The 15,661-nt window shown below is 44.1% G+C and overlaps 1 protein-coding gene across 1 annotated transcript in view; it reads left to right on the top strand.

Annotated features, from left to right (window-relative positions):
* The window catches only part of col9a2 (procollagen, type IX, alpha 2), a 131,447-nt gene extending 116,467 nt beyond the window's left edge, over window positions 1-14,980 (top strand). The window contains exons 30-32 of the mRNA XM_059954240.1: window positions 6,824-7,012; window positions 7,527-7,604; window positions 13,078-14,980. Coding sequence (XP_059810223.1) covers window positions 6,824-7,012; window positions 7,527-7,604; window positions 13,078-13,271 — 461 coding nt within the window. The 3' untranslated portion in view covers window positions 13,272-14,980. The remainder of the gene's footprint in view (window positions 1-6,823; window positions 7,013-7,526; window positions 7,605-13,077) is intronic.
* The last annotated feature ends 681 nt before the right edge of the window (window positions 14,981-15,661 follow it).

Here is a 15,661-nt window from a genome sequence, read left to right as displayed (position 1 = left end):
TTGTGTGTCATGAAGTAACCATCCTGGTAACACTGAGCATCAAACAGTCCACTGTACAAGATAGCAACTGGGAACAACCCAAGTCTAATAGTAAAGCAGAACCGTGCCATGCTGGGGCTGAGAACAGAACAAATAGACACCAAAACAAAATCTGCAGATGCTGGAAATCCAGAGGAACACACACAAGATTTCTCTGTTTCTCTGAGGTGAGGAGTGACCAATCAGCAAGAGGGTTTCGTTAGAAAGGGGCAATGAAAATGAAAACGTGCAAGTGGTGCAACCATTCTTGGAGCTGCCATTGTTTTGAGTGTGTCGGTGTTTAGAATGCCTGTGGCTCATCAGGCTGAGGCGAGATCAGGTTTGGGTGAGATAAATTGTCCTGTAAGTTACTCTCTCTCAGATCATTCATCATCTGTTCGGGCATAGTAGTTTATTAAGAACAGCTCCAGGGGCAATGTTCTGTACTCTGTGTGGGATGTGGGAAGTCTGGGAGACCTCCAGTCTCCTAGGTGAACACATCTGCACCAGGTACACTGAGCTGCAGCTCCTGACAAAACTAGTTAAGGAACTGGAGCTGCAGTTTGATGGTCTTAGACTCATACAGGAGAATGTGGAGGTGATAGACAGGAACAACAGGGAGGTAGTTACCCCTAGTTTGCAGGACGCAGGTAATTTTGTGTCTGTCAGAAGAAGTGAAGGGGGAATATGCCAGTGCTAAGTATACCTGTGGGTGTTCCCCTCAATAATAAGTATACAACTTTATATACTATTGAGGGGGACAACCTACCAGGGGAGAGACACAGTGACTGGATATTTGGCACTGAGTCTAGTGCTGTGGCTCAGCAGAACAGAGAGGTGAAGAGAACTGTAGGAGATTCCTTAGAGGAACAGAGATGGGGTTCTGTGGGCACCACAGAGGACACCTGGATGGTATGTTGCCTCCCTGGTGCCAGGATCAGGCATATCTCTGATTGGGTCCATGGCATTCTCAAAGGCGAAGATGAGTAGCCAGAACTCTTGGTACATATTGGCACTAATGGCATTGTCACGGTCCGGTCCGTTGACTCTTTGTTTTGGTTAATTTCCTTTACCCCATGTTCCACTGGGCTCCTTGATTAGGGAACCTGATCCTTATTCAAACAGGTAAGCACCTACTCGCTGCTGGTTTGTTACCTCAGCAGGGCAGCTATGCTCGTACTGGGCTGCTGAGAATGAGCCAAGTCGAGAGCCTGACTTCTGCAGTTCCTGGATCGAGTCGAGAGCCTGCTGTCCTAGTCCTTTCAACTGAGTAGGTCTGGGCGTTGGCCACTACTCCGAGTTGGGTATTTTGTCTCCTCGTTGTCCAGGTCCTTACAGCTGAGTAGGCCCAGCTGTTTGCCGCTACTCCGAGTTGAGTAGTCTGTCTCCTCGTGGTCCGTGTCCAAGTCAAGGCTCCGAACATCCAGTGAAGTCAAGGCTTCATGTCCCAGTCTGTCTCCATGCCTGTGTCCTGCTCTTGGGTTCACCCCCAGTCGCTCCATGCAACAGTGACACAGGTAGACAAAGTGAGGAGGTCCTGAAGAGAGATTGTAGGGAGCTAGGTAGAAAGCTGAGAAACAGGACTTCCAGGGTAGTAATCTCTGGTTTGCTGTTTGTGCCACGTGCCAGTAAGGGTAAGAATAGAATGATTTGGCAGGTGAATATGTGGCTGACGAACTGGTTCAGGGAGCAGGGGTTCAGAATTATGGATCTTCTGGGGAAGGCATGACCTGTACAAAAGGGACAGGTTACACCTGAACCGGATGGGGTCCAATATCCTTGTGGGCAGATTGGCTAGAGTTGTTTGGGTGGGTTTAAACTAATTTAGCAGGGGGAGGAACCCAGAGTGATAGTGCTGAAGATGAGGTAGCTGGTTAACAAACATAGGCACTATGTAGTGAAACTCCTAGCAAGGAGAGGCTGATGACAGGGCAAAATTGCAGTCAGCAGGATGAGTTGCAATGTAAAAGGTGGACAAAATTGATTGGGGTGAATAGCAGACAGAAGGTGTTATATTTGAATGTGTGTATTATATGGAACAAGGTAGATAAACTTGGAGCACTGTTACAGATTGGCAGGTACGATGTAGGTATCACTGGATCATGGTTGAAAGAAGATTATAGCTGGGAACTTATGGTCCAAGGATACAAATTTGAATGGACAGGCATGAAAGCAGAGGGGGTGGTGTTGCTCTGTTGGTAAAAAATGAAATCAAATCATTAGAAAGAGATGACATAGGGTCAGAAGGTGTAGAGCTAAGGAACTGCAAGGGTAAAAAGACCCTCATGGGATTTCTATACAGAGCTGCAAACAGTGGATATGGTCTACAAATTACAATGAGAGATTAAAAAATGCATGCCAAAAGGGTAATGTTATAATAGTCATGGGAAATTTCAATATGCAGGTTGAATGGGAAAATGAGATTGGTGCTGAAATCCCAGATGGGGAGTTTCTAGAATGCCAACAAGATCCATTTTTAGAGCAGCTCGTGTTTGAGCCACTAGGGGGTCAGCTATTCTGGATTGGATGTTGTGCAATGAACCGGAATTAATTGGAGAGCTTTAGGTATAAAAGCTCTCAGGGGCAATTTTTAAAAATTATTCATTCACGGGATGTGGGAGTCTCCAGCTAAGCCATTCATTGCCCATCCCTAGTTGCCCTTGAGATGGTGGTGGTGAGGAGCTGACTTCTTCATCCGCTGCAGTCTCTGATCCCACAGTGCTGTTAGGGAGGGTACACCATGATGTTGATCCAGCAACAATGAAGGAACAGTGATGTGTTTCCAAGTCAGATGGTGAGTGACTTGGAGGGGGATTTCCAAGTGCTGGTGTTCCCAGGTATCTACTGTTCTCATCCTTCTAGATGGTCTATGGTGTTCCTTAGGAACTGTGGTGTGTTGTTGCAGTGTATATTGTCAATGGTACACACTGTTACCGCTGGTGGAGGGTTTGGGTACCTGTGGAAGGGCTACCAATCAAGTTGTTTTCTGACAAAGGTCTACTGTAAGTGGGACCCTTCAGATTGAAATTTGAAAGTAGAGAGTTTCTATGTTCCAGTTCAAATAAAAGACAAGGCGAACAGGTTTAGGGAACTTGGCTTTTGAGAGATATTGAGACCCTGGTTAAGAAGGAGGTGTATAGCAAGTATAGGCAGGAAGAAGCAAACGAGGGACTTGTGGAGTATAAGAAATGTAAGAAAGAAATCAGAAGAGCTAAAAGAAGGCGTGAGGTTGCTCTAGCAAACAAGGTGAAGGAGAATCCCAAAGGCCTTTACTGATATTGTGAGAAAAAGGATAGCATTGGGTAATAGTAGTCCTCCTGAAGATCAGTGTGGTCATTTGTACATGAAGCTGGAAGATATGGGGAGATCTTAAGCAGATATTTGGAATCTATTCTTACTCAAATAGACACAGAGTCTATAGAAGTGAGTCAACACAGTCTATATACAGGTTACAGATGAGGAAGTGCTTACCGTCCTGTTGCAAATGAGGGTGGATAAATCCCCAGAGCCTGACAAGGTGTTCCCTCAGACCTTGTGAGTGTCTAGTACAGAAATCGCAGGGGACCTAGCAGAGGTATTTAAAACATCGTTATCCATTGGGGTGCTGGAGGGTTTGACAATAGCCAATTTTGTTCCATGTTTAAGAAAGGCTCTAAGTATAAGATGGGAATTGTAGGCTGTTGAGCCTGACATTAGGAGTGGGTAAGTTATTGGAAGTTATTTGAAAAAACCAGACATAGAAGTATTTAAAAACGCAAACACGTGGAAATCTGCAGATGCTGGAAATTCAAGCAACACACACAAAATGCTGGTGAAACGCAGCAGGCCAGGCAGCATCTATAGGAAGAAGTACAGTCGATGTTTCGGGCCGAGACCCTTCGTCAGGACTTACTGAAAGAAGAGATAGTAAGAGATTTGAACGTGGGAGGGGGAGGGGGAAATCCAAAATGATAGGAGAACACAGGAGGGGGAGGGGTGAAGCTGAGAGCTGGAAAGGTGATTTGCAAAAGGGATGCAGAGCTGGAAAGGATCATGGGATGGGAGGCCTAGGGAGAAAGAAAGAGGGGAAGGAGGCACCAGAGGGAGATGGAGGACAGACAAAGAGTGATGGGCAGAGAGAGAGCAAAAAAAGGGAGGGAAAAATAAATAAATCAGGGATGGGGTATAAAGGGGAGGAGGGGCATTAACGGAAGTTAGAGAAATCAGTGTTCATGCCATCAGGTTGGAGGCTACCCAGACAGAATATAAGGTGTTGTTCCTCCAACCTAAGTGTGGCTTCATCTTGATAGTAGAGGAGGCCATGGATAGACATATCAGAATGGGAATGGGACGTGGAATTAAAATGTGTGGCCACTGGGAGATCCTGCTTTCTCTGGCGAACAGGGCAGAGAAATGGTCTCCCATTTCTCCCATTTCAGAGAAATGGTTCAGCAAAATGGTCTCCCAGTCTGCGTCGGGTCTCCCATCCCATGATCCTGTCCATTCTCCAGCTCTGTATCCCTTTTGCCAATCACCCTTCCAGCTCTTAGCTTCATCCCACCCCCTCCTGTCTTCTCCTATCATTTCAGATTTCCCCTCCCCCTCCTACTTTCAATTCTCTTACTATCTTTTCTTTCAGTAAGTCCTGACAAAGGGTCTCGGCCCGAAATGTTGATGGTGCTTCTTCCTATAGATGCCGCCTGGCCTGCTGCATTCCACCAACATTTTGTGTGTGTTGTATAGAAGTATTTAGATAGATAGGGATTGATTGGGAATTGTCAACATGTTACAGAGTTTTTGAAGGAGGTTGCCAGGAAGGTTGATGAAGGATATTGTCTTCACGGACTTTAGCAAGGCCTTTGACAAGGACCCAGATGGGATGCTGGCCAAGAAGTTTCGGCTGCTTGGCATTCATGGTGAGGTTGTAAATTGGATTCAACACTGGCTTTGTGGGAGTTTGAGATTTTGTATTTGGGGAGGACAATGCAGGGTGGGACTTACACAATAAGTGGTCGGGCACTGAGGAATGTGGTAGAACAGAGGAATCTGGGAATACCAGTACCTTGAAAGTGGCATCACAGGTTTCATAAAGAGAGCTTTTAACATATTACCCTTCATATATCATATCATTGGGTACAGGAAGTGGGATGTTACATTGAAGATGTATAAGACATTGCTGAGGACTACTTTGGCACATTGGGTGCAGTTCTGGTCACCTACTTAAAGGAAAGATATTAACAAGATTGAAAGAGTGCAGAAAAAATTTACAAGGACATTGCCAGAACTTGAGGACCCAAATTAAATGGAAAGGTTGAACACGTTAGAACTTTATTCCCTGAAGTGTAGGAGAATGTCGAGAGATTTGATAGAGGTATACAAAATTGTAAGAACTAGAGGTCATAGGTTAAGGGTGAAAGGTGAAATATTTAAGGGAAACTGGAGGGGGAACTTTTTCACTCAGAGGATGATGCAAGTGTGGAATGAGCTGCCAATGAAAATGGTGGATGTGGGTTCAATTTCAAAATTGAAGAATATTTTAAATTATTGCTTTTCTGGGAGGGGTATGGAGATGTATGGTATGGGTGCATGTCAATGGGACTAGACAGGATAATAGTAGACAGTAGATGGGCTGAATTGCCTGTTTCTGTGCTGTAGTGTTCTATAACTCAATGTCTCTATGACCTTACCTACATGTGACACCGTCATCAAGGAATTATGGATCTGTATTCCCAGAGCCCTTTGTCCTACCACACTCCACAGTACCCTACCTTTCACTGTGTAAGTCCTACTCTGTGTTGTCCTGTCAAAGTGCAACATCTCCCACGTCTGCATTCAGTTCCATCTTCCCTTTTTCAGTCCATTTTTCCAACTGGTCCAGGTCACTCTGCTAGCTTTGAAAACCTTCCTTGCTGTTCGCTACGCCCACAATCTTCATGTCATCCACAAATTTGCTGAACCCAGTTTAGCACATTATCATCCAAATCATTAGCATATATGAGAAGCAACTTCGAACCCAGAACCGATCGCTGCCATACACTACTAATCACAGTCCCCCAGTCAGAGAAACAACCACCTTCTACAACTCTCTGGCTTCTTTCACTAAGTCAATGTTGAATCCAATTTACTACCTCATCCTGAATGTCCAGCGACTGAAACTTCTGGACAAGACTTCCATGCAGGACTTTGTCAAAGGCCTTGTCATATTCCTTAATGAGATCTTGACATAATGTGGCCAATGAGATACCTGCCAGTCTATCACAAAGTCCTGGTGCACATATTCCCCCAGGGGATACCCACATGGTCAAAGGGAGAACATACAAACTCCTTACAGAAAGCAGCCATAATTGAACCTGGGTTGCGGGTACTGTAAAGTGTTGTGCTAATCACCACACATACTGTGCAGCCCTATATTTCATGAGCACGTGTTAATGAATGTATGATATATTACAAAATTTCACATGCATACTGACCTGTAACTAATTGTTAATGTTCCACTGAATATTAATGTGTGTAACTGATTACAGTACATATCACTTGGTTACTAGCATTGAGTATCAGTGTCACTGATATATTATTTACACATATATCTGTGTGTTTATATTAGGGAATTTGTGTAATACATTTACTTTGTGTACAATTGAATATGAGTGGATTTGAAACAATGTTGTTTGCAACACAGAATAATGATCAACTATTGAACTTACTACCTCGTGTTACTTTTCTCTCATTTAACAAACCTGTGGAGAACAACAGTTGGATCAACCACTGTTGCTTTCTGGCTAGCTGGACTTCTCACACAGTTTCCCTTTATTTATTTCTGTTTCAGAACAGTTAGCAGCCGCAGCAGTCAGTGCCAGGAGACAGGTATTGGGTGGTGCAGGGATGACAGGACCTTCCGGACCCCCTGGACCAGTAGGCCCTCCTGGTGAACAAGGAGACCACGGTTTTCCGGGACCTCGTGGGCTGCCTGGTCTGACAGGCCCTCAGGGACAGATTGGAAATACAGGACCAAAGGGTAAGTGTCCACCTTCTCCCAAACACATTGAGATTTTGCAACTCCAATCAAAGAAAGGACCCAGTGGTTGATATACCATTGATTGAGATGAATGATTGACCCCGTTGATCATAAACATAAATGATATAACCTTCCAAGCCTATGATTCCTTGTGATGGATCCTCCATTGATAATAAATCCCAGTGATGGACATCCCATTGATTTGTTTGTAATTAAGTTTGCATTGAATAAGAATTTCAGAAATTGATCCCTATTGACAATACACCCATGTGATCACTCTATTGATTAAGAAATTATTTAAATAAGAATCTCAGATATTGATCCCTATTGACAATATACCCCTGTGATCACTCCCTTATTAAGAAATCCAATGATTGATCCCCATTGATTAAAACACAGAGTGATTGATCCCTGATAAATTCCAAGATGCAACAATTAACTCCTGTATTGACTTTTTCTCATCTAACAGAAATCCCTGCCAATTACTCTGAATCTATTGTTTTGTTACCTTCAGGCAAACGAGGAGAGAAGGGTGATCGAGGTGAGACGGGCCGTGGACATCCTGGCCTGCCAGGCCCACCTGGAATTACAGGTAAGGGGGAGGGTGCTTCAATATTGGTCAGCTTTCAGGTATGTGCTGACTCTGTGTAGTATGAGGATGGTTATTGTAAAACTTTCCCGTTTCCCGTTTCATCAAGTCCCCGGACCATAAGAGATAGGAGCAGAATTAGGCCACTTGGCACATTGAGTCTGCTCTACCTTTCAATCATGGCTGATTTATTATCCCTCTCAACTGATTCTCTTGCCTTCTCCCTGTAACCTTTGACACCCTTACCAATCTTCTGCTTTAAACCTCTATCAACCTCTGCTTTAAATATAGTCAATGACATGACCGCCACAGCCATCCATGGCAATAAATTCCACGAGTTTACCACCCTATGGCTAAAGAAATGCCTCTTATCTCTGTTCTAAAGGAACATCCTTGTATTCTGAGACTGTGCACTCTGATCCTATTGGAATCGTTCTCAGCGTCCTCTTTGCTGCCTATCTATACTCAGTCTCTTCTCCTGGGAACTGAATTCCACACTCTGCCATACTGTGTGTGTTGGGGTGGGAGAGGATCTCCTGTGCTGATTACTTCAACAATAAAGAATCAGGAAATGGGAGCCCTGCCTGGCCAGGTTCAGCCTCCACAGTCCTCCAGCCCAGCCCGATGGTGACTGACCCAGCGTGGCCCCTTCCTGATAGGACTGACACTGGGATTCCACTTGTTGAGCACAACTGTCCTGCTGCTCTGTGAAGCTCTTGTTATATTTGAATATTTGGAGGTTGCCACCCTGTTACTCAGCCTTGCTGCTTACTTACTGTTGTTCATTGGTATTTCTCCAATTATTGGTATTTTCTGAGAAAAGTACAGCACAGAAACAGGAACTTTGGCCCACCGGGTCCATGTTGACCCATTTACACTGGGACCATGGCCCTCCATAAGCCTAGCATCCATGTATCTATCCAACCTTATCATTCGCCCTTAACCCATGACCTCTAGTTGTTGTCTCGCCCAAATTCAGTGGAAAAAGCCTACTTATATTTACCCTATCTATAGCCCTCATAATTTTGTACACCTCCATCAAATTTCCTCAATCTTTTATGTTCCAAGGAATAAAGTCCTATCCTTCCTTATAACTCAGGTCCTCTGGGTTATTTTCTCTGTATGCTTTCAACCTTGGGCTTTCCTGTAGGTAAATGACCAGAACTGTACACAATACAGGTTTCCCCTGCAATCCGAAGGTACAGCATTCCTATGAAACCGTTTGTAATCCGAAATGTCGTAAAGCAAAGAAGCAATGTCCAGTAATTTATATGGGAAAATTATTGAGCGTTCCCGGACCCAAAAAATAATCTACCAAATCAAAACAAATAACACATAAAACCTAAAACAACACTAACATATAGTAAAAGCAGGAATTATATAATAAATTTACACTCTATATTAAGTAGAAATATTGTAGGTACGGTGTAGTTTCACTTATCAAACTCGGGAAGGCAGCGAACGAAAATCGATTTGGAGAAAAAAATCAGCACATACACGCATACGCACGTACATGCATGCACAAACAACTGCCCGCACAAGGCTTCATGGTCACTGTAGTCTTTCTCGGGGTAAACACATGTATAAAGCAGGCATCTTTTTTTCGTAAAAGGGAAAATCCTCTTTGGTTAGCGAAAACAGGTACTAATGTAAGTTTTTCATAACAGTGAGTTGTCGTAAATCGAACGTTCGAAAAGCGAGGGCCACCTGTGCTCCAAATTAGGCTTCACCAATGTCTTATACAACTTCAACATAACATCCTAACTCCTTATTCAGTACATTGATTTATGAAGGCCAATGTGCCAATAGCTTTCTTTGTGATGCTATCTATCTATGATGCCACTTTCAATGAATTATGGACCTGTATTCCCAGGTCACATTGTTCCTCCGCACTCCTCAGTGCCCTACTGTTCACTACTGGTTGGTCCTACCGAACTGCAACACCTCACATTTGTCTAAAGTTATATCACTGTCATTCTATATATCTGACTGCCTATTAATTTTCACTGGTTTACTGAAGTTCTTTTGGCAGCACATGAAACTACCCAACCTAGTGATCAAGTCTGGTTCGGCCGAGGCTGCAGAAAGCAGGAGTGGTTGAACACCCAAGAAGGTGTAGTGTGGCAGGGTTGTGAGTCATGGCAACAGTTGTTCCAATGGTGGACCCTCCACAGTAAGCCCCCAGACTCCAGTCCTATTGACCTGCAGATTCAGTAGACTTTTTAACCAATCAAGCCCCAGTTTTAATTACAAAAAACAATTTCTCAGTTAGTACACAGTGTGGTCTGGAGGTTTTAGTGTACTCACAAGTGTGCATTGTAACAGGGGAGTCTTCTGTCACTGTTCTCTCTTTGACAGCTTCGGTCTGTGGAACCTGAGATCCCCAAAGTGTGTACACAACTTGTCTTGGATATAAACCTTGTCACTCTGCTGGGATCTTATCTTCGCACTTTGAGGAACTTCCCAGTTTCCTACCACTTCTTCAGTGTGCTATATGGTATATGGTTCCACTTGTCACCTTCCAGCCTGTATCCCAACACACTTCATACTGCTCTGTGCCTGCACCCTTTCCCATTTCCTCTCAGTCCTGATGCAAAGTTGTGACCAAAAACTTCCACTGCCATCTTTTGTCTTCATGGATGCAGACTGAACTGCTGGGTCCCTCTAGCATTGTTTCTGGTTCCAGATTCCAGCATCTGTTGTCTCTCTTGTCTTCAAATTCACTTTCTTAGCTTATTTTGTCCTTCAAAATCTGTTTGTAAAAATCTATTACAGAGGGTTTAGAGGATTTTCTACAACTTTAGAAACCTTGTCTGCATAACCCAATTCCCAAAGGCAGTGCCTGCTGTTAATGTCTCTCTTGTTCATAGATCAGGGAACAGCACTGCACAGTACAGGTCCTTCAGCCCACTATGTTGTTCTCACTTTGTAACCTATTCTGAGCAATCTAATGCTTCCTTCCCACATATCCTTCCATTTTTCTTTCATCCATGTACCTATCTCTGATTCAGTGAAATATTTCTAATTATCTGCCTATCCCACCAGCCCTGGTAGAGTGTTCCCTGCACCCATCACTCACTGTGTAAAAAAAAACACCTACCTGTCACATCCCCTCTTACTTTCCTTCAATCATCTTAAAATTATGCCCTCTCTTATTAGCCATTTTTGCCCCAGGGAAAGGATACTGTCTGTCGCTCTATGTATGCCTCTTATCACCGTACACCCATATCAAGTTACCTCTCATCCTCCATCTCTCCTAAGTGAAAAGCCCAGCTCACTCAACCTTTCCTCATAAGATATGTTCTCTAATCCAGGCAGCATCCTGGTAAACCTCTTCTGCACCCTTTACAAACCTTCCACATCCTTCCTATGATGAGGTGCGCAGATCTGAACACAATACCCCAAGTGTGATATCACCAGCATATAGAGATACAACATTTCATCATGGCTCTTCAGTTCAATCCCTCGACTAAAGAAGGCCAACGAACCGTATGCCTTCTCAACCACCCTGCCAGCTTGTACAGTTCCTTTACCATCTCCCATTAACCCTTCTTGGTCTGTGATCCATAAACTATGCTGGCATAGTTATGTGAAGCTATGTGAAGAGAAAGAAGATAGTTAAGAACAATGTTGGCCCCTTGAAGAATGAATTGGGAGAAATTGTTATGGGAAACAGGGAAATGGCAACAGAATTTAATGCGTACTTTAGATCTGTCTTCACCAGGGAGGACACAAGCAATCTCCCAGATGTATGGATGGGCCAGGGTCATAAGATATCAGAGGAATTGAGACAGATTGACATTAGGAAAGAAACTGTGATGAGTAGACTGGTAGGACTGAAGGCTAATAAATCCCCAGGTCCAGATGGTCTGCATCCGAGGGTTCTAAAAGAGGTGGCTCAGGAAATTGCGGATGCATTGGTAATCATTTTCCAATGTTCCTTAGATTCAGGATCAGTTCCTGAAGGTTGGAGAGTGGCTAATGTTATCCCACTTTTCAAGAAGGGAGGGAAGGAGAAAACGGAGAACTATCGCCCTGTTAGCCTAACGTCAGTCGTGGGGAAGATGCTTGAGTCCATTATTAAGGACGAAATAGTGGCACATCTAGATGGCAGAAATAGGATTAGGCCGAGCCAGCATGGACTTACCAAGGGCAAATCATGCTTGACTAATCTGTTGGAGTTTTTTGAGGGTGTAACAAGGATGTTAGACGAGGGTAAGCCAGTGGATGTTGTATACCTAGATTTTCAGAAGGCATTCGATAAGGTGCCACATAGGAGATTGGTGAGTAAAATCAGAGCTCATGGCATTGGGGGCAGGGTTTCAACATGGATAGAAAACTGGTTGGCAGATAGAAAGCAAAGGGTAGCAGTGAATGGGTGTTTCTCGGACTGGCTGGAGGTGACTAGTGGGGTACCACAGGGCTCTGTATTGGGACCACAGCTCTTTACGATTTATGTCAACGATTTAAATGAGGGCATTGAAAACTATATCAGCAAGTTTGCTGACGATACTAAACTGGGTGGCAGTGTGACATGTGAAGAGGACGTTAGGAGAATACAGGGAGACTTGGATAGGCTGGGTGAGTGGGCAGATACTTGGCAGATGTCATTCAATGTGAATAAATGTGAAGTTATCCACTTTGGAAGCAGGAACAAGAGGGCAGAGTATTGTCTGAACGGTGTAGAGTTAGGTAAGGGAGAAATGCAAAGAGACCTAGGAGTCCTAGTTCACCAGTCAATGAAGGTGAATGAGCAAGTGCAACAGGCAGTGAAGAGGGCAAATGGAATGTTGGCCTTTGTTACAAGGCGAATTGAATACAAGAGCAAGGATGTCCTTTTGCATTTGTACAGGGCCCTGGTGAGACCACACCTGGAATATTGTGTACAGGTTTGGTCTCCAGGTTTAAGGAAGGACATTCTGGCAGTTGAGGAAGTGCAGCGTAGATTCACTAGGTTGATTCCTGGGATGGCAGGGCTGTCTTACGCAGAGAGATTGGAGAGATTGGGCTTGTACACGCTGGAATTGAGGGGATTGAGAGGGGATCTGATTGAAACGTTTAAGATAATTAAAGGATTTGATAGGATTGAGGCAGGAAATATGTTCCAGATGTTGGGAGAGTCCAGTACCAGAGGGCATGGATTGAGAATAAGAGGTCAGTTATTTAAAACAGAGTTGAGGAAGAGCTTCTTCTCCCAGAGAGTTGTGCAGGTGTGGAATGCACTACCTCGGAAGACGGTGGAGGCCAATTCTCTGGATGCTTTCAAGAAGGAGCTAGATAGATATATGATGGATAGGGGAATCAAGGGATATGGGGACAAGGCAGGGACTGGGTATTGATAGTGAATGATCAGCCATGATCTCAGAATGGCGGTGCAGACTCGAGGGGCTGAATGGTCTACTTCTGCACCTATTGTCTATAATCCATTATTAACAAGTATTGTTAAAGTGAGTACTTGTTCTCTTCATTTCCCCAGGACCAGCAGGAATGCCAGGACGGAGTACAGACGGTAGACATGGTGAATTAGGTGTGCAGGGTATGCCTGGACAACCTGGTCACCCTGGTTTGCCTGGTCCCCCTGGTATACCTGGATACTGTGAAGCTGCTGCTTGCTTAGGAGCCTCGGCATACCTGTCCTCAGGTGGGGGACCTGATTTCAAAGGGCCATGAACTGTTACCCGACGGCCAGCACGCGGCCAAACAACTGACCAGCAAGTGTCGCGTGCACAGCAGCGAGGAAGGAGTGAGAGAGAAAATGGAGACAGCCAGGAATCAACCCTAAAGGAAGGGGTTTCTTGAAGACTGAAATAATTTTAAATATTTGGTGCGTTTTATAAAAAAAGAAACACAAAGGAAATGAAAAATAAACACAAAATACTACTTTACAGATTAAATGAAAGCTAAATAGTTTTTAAAAAGATTTGCATTGGCATGTTTATTTGTCCAAAGATTGATGTACATTGGTCCCTAATTTCTTATTTGGTTTAATGATTTTAAAATGAATAGGACAAACTAATAGGGAATGTTATAGTGATGTGAGTCTGCATCAGTCCTTTGTGTAAATCTAATAGTTTTGTGTTTCTGTATAGAATTCCATTTCATTGTAGCGACTAGACTAAGTGTGTTATCGACGAGCCCGTCTCATTACATGCTCTGGACAAGTGCAGAGATCAACTCCATTGCTGAAATCTTCTGTCACCAAATCAGTCTCATGTGGACCTCCTCAGATTTATTTCAAAGCCCTGTGTGGGTGAGGCTAGTTCAAGGTTTGCTGTGTGGTCTATGCCAGCATGAATTCTGTGTGAGCAGCTCTGAAGGAATTTAAAAAAAATAAACAAATTGCAAGAATTGTAAATTCAGCATGTAGAGCAGTGTCAGCGAGAGAGCTGGGATGAAGGAATCAGCTCCGGTGATACTGTCATCCCTCAGTGTACAGTTGAGTGATACACAGTCTGATGTTGCATCCTCATGAGGATGGAATCTCAGCTGAGATTTCATTGAGATGAGGGGAGGGTTAGCACCACCACACCCACAGAAAACCAACATCCCAAGCCTGAGTTTTGGTCCTCCCTAGATGGACCACAGCAATGAGATTTGGACCCTGCATATTCCTAACCCCTACTGAACCGAAGACTCACTCTCTCACAGCCTGAGAAAGGGTAACCTGTCGTTTTATTCTTTGCTCAGTCTGCTGATCAGTGTCAGGGGTTCGCTTCTGGTTGGAGCAGAGCTGAGCTCAGAGACTGGGTGCTGGAAATCCCATTGAGCATTGTAGGAAAGAATCCTGCTATCCTGTAGACTGTGTATTGTACGAACTCTTCCCTCCAGTTAGTGATCCAGAGAAGGTACCTGTGAATGGCAGCACACTATGGTGAATCTTCTTGCAATTTCCTCACTGTAAATATGTAGTTTACAGGATTAGCACAGAAGATAATGTTCCATGAAACAAACAAGCAAAGGACAAGTTGAGGACCCTGTGGTAATGTTTTTAATCAGTGGGTTATTTCACCACAGAATTTGGCACCTGGAAGCTTAATAACAAATATTGTTGAAGCCCTGTGTAACATGCCCAGAAATAAAACCTACTGATTAACTTCATTAACATAATTAATTTATTATGTTTTAAATCTTGTGCAACTGTAACGACCATGTGTTTGTCTCTCGTTGTACTGGAGCACCATCCAATAAAATGGACATTTTGTAAAAGACAATGTTTTTCTGTCACCTGCAGACCCCATGCCTACACTGCACTTCAGCCTGGTGCTCAGGCCCCCGCTGGGCCTCTGTGCTCTGGCTTGGCTCAGGCTCCTTTCATTGGGACTTTGTACTCGGACAGAGCGTTGCACCGTGCATCTGAGTTATGCACTGGGACTGTGCTCTCTGACCTTTGCACTTTGGCCTTGTGCTGGATACTCACACTTGGACTTTGCCCACTCACTTTGTGCCCACTCACCCAAATAACTCTGGTTATTTTGTTTTAATTTTATGCCTTTTACTGTCAATAAATGTGTACATAAAGCTACAGAGCTGAAGAGAGGCTGTCGAGTTTTGATTTATCCCTCTCTGACATCTGTTTGGAACGATGCGGAGGGAGCTTCTTGGCTGGGCTTTGGATGAACATACCACTGGGAATTCTTTGAACAATTCCTAGTTTAGCCGTGACACACTGCCTCGAAGGGATTCACATTTTAGCTCTGTCTTTCCTTAAACTTTGAACGTTCACACTAGCCCTGGGATATTGCTGCAACGTAGCACTATTGCTGAGGACCTTGGATCTAGTCCCATTGCGTAATCTAGTTTAAACCAAGGAGGAGGCAACTAATTTTTAATATCGGAGTATTAAAAAAAAGATAAAGTTCCTTCAAGCGTGTCAGGCAGCATCCTTGCCTTTTCTTTAGCATTTATCTGTTTGACGAGGCCAATTTGCTAGCTCGACGCTTAACCCAGCAAGGGTGCAACTCTTGCAAGTAGCCGCCCGGATTCAAACCCAGGACCTCTCGCTCCAAAAACTCCTTGTGGATACCACTACACCACCAGCCAAGATATAGTAAGAGGTTAAT

The sequence above is a fragment of the Hypanus sabinus genome, chromosome 30, assembly GCF_030144855.1.
Source record: "Hypanus sabinus isolate sHypSab1 chromosome 30, sHypSab1.hap1, whole genome shotgun sequence".
NCBI classification, from domain to species: Eukaryota; Metazoa; Chordata; class Chondrichthyes; order Myliobatiformes; family Dasyatidae; genus Hypanus; species Hypanus sabinus.
Note: the sequence above shows the minus strand (reverse complement) of the source record. Positions and strands in the feature narration are given on the sequence as shown.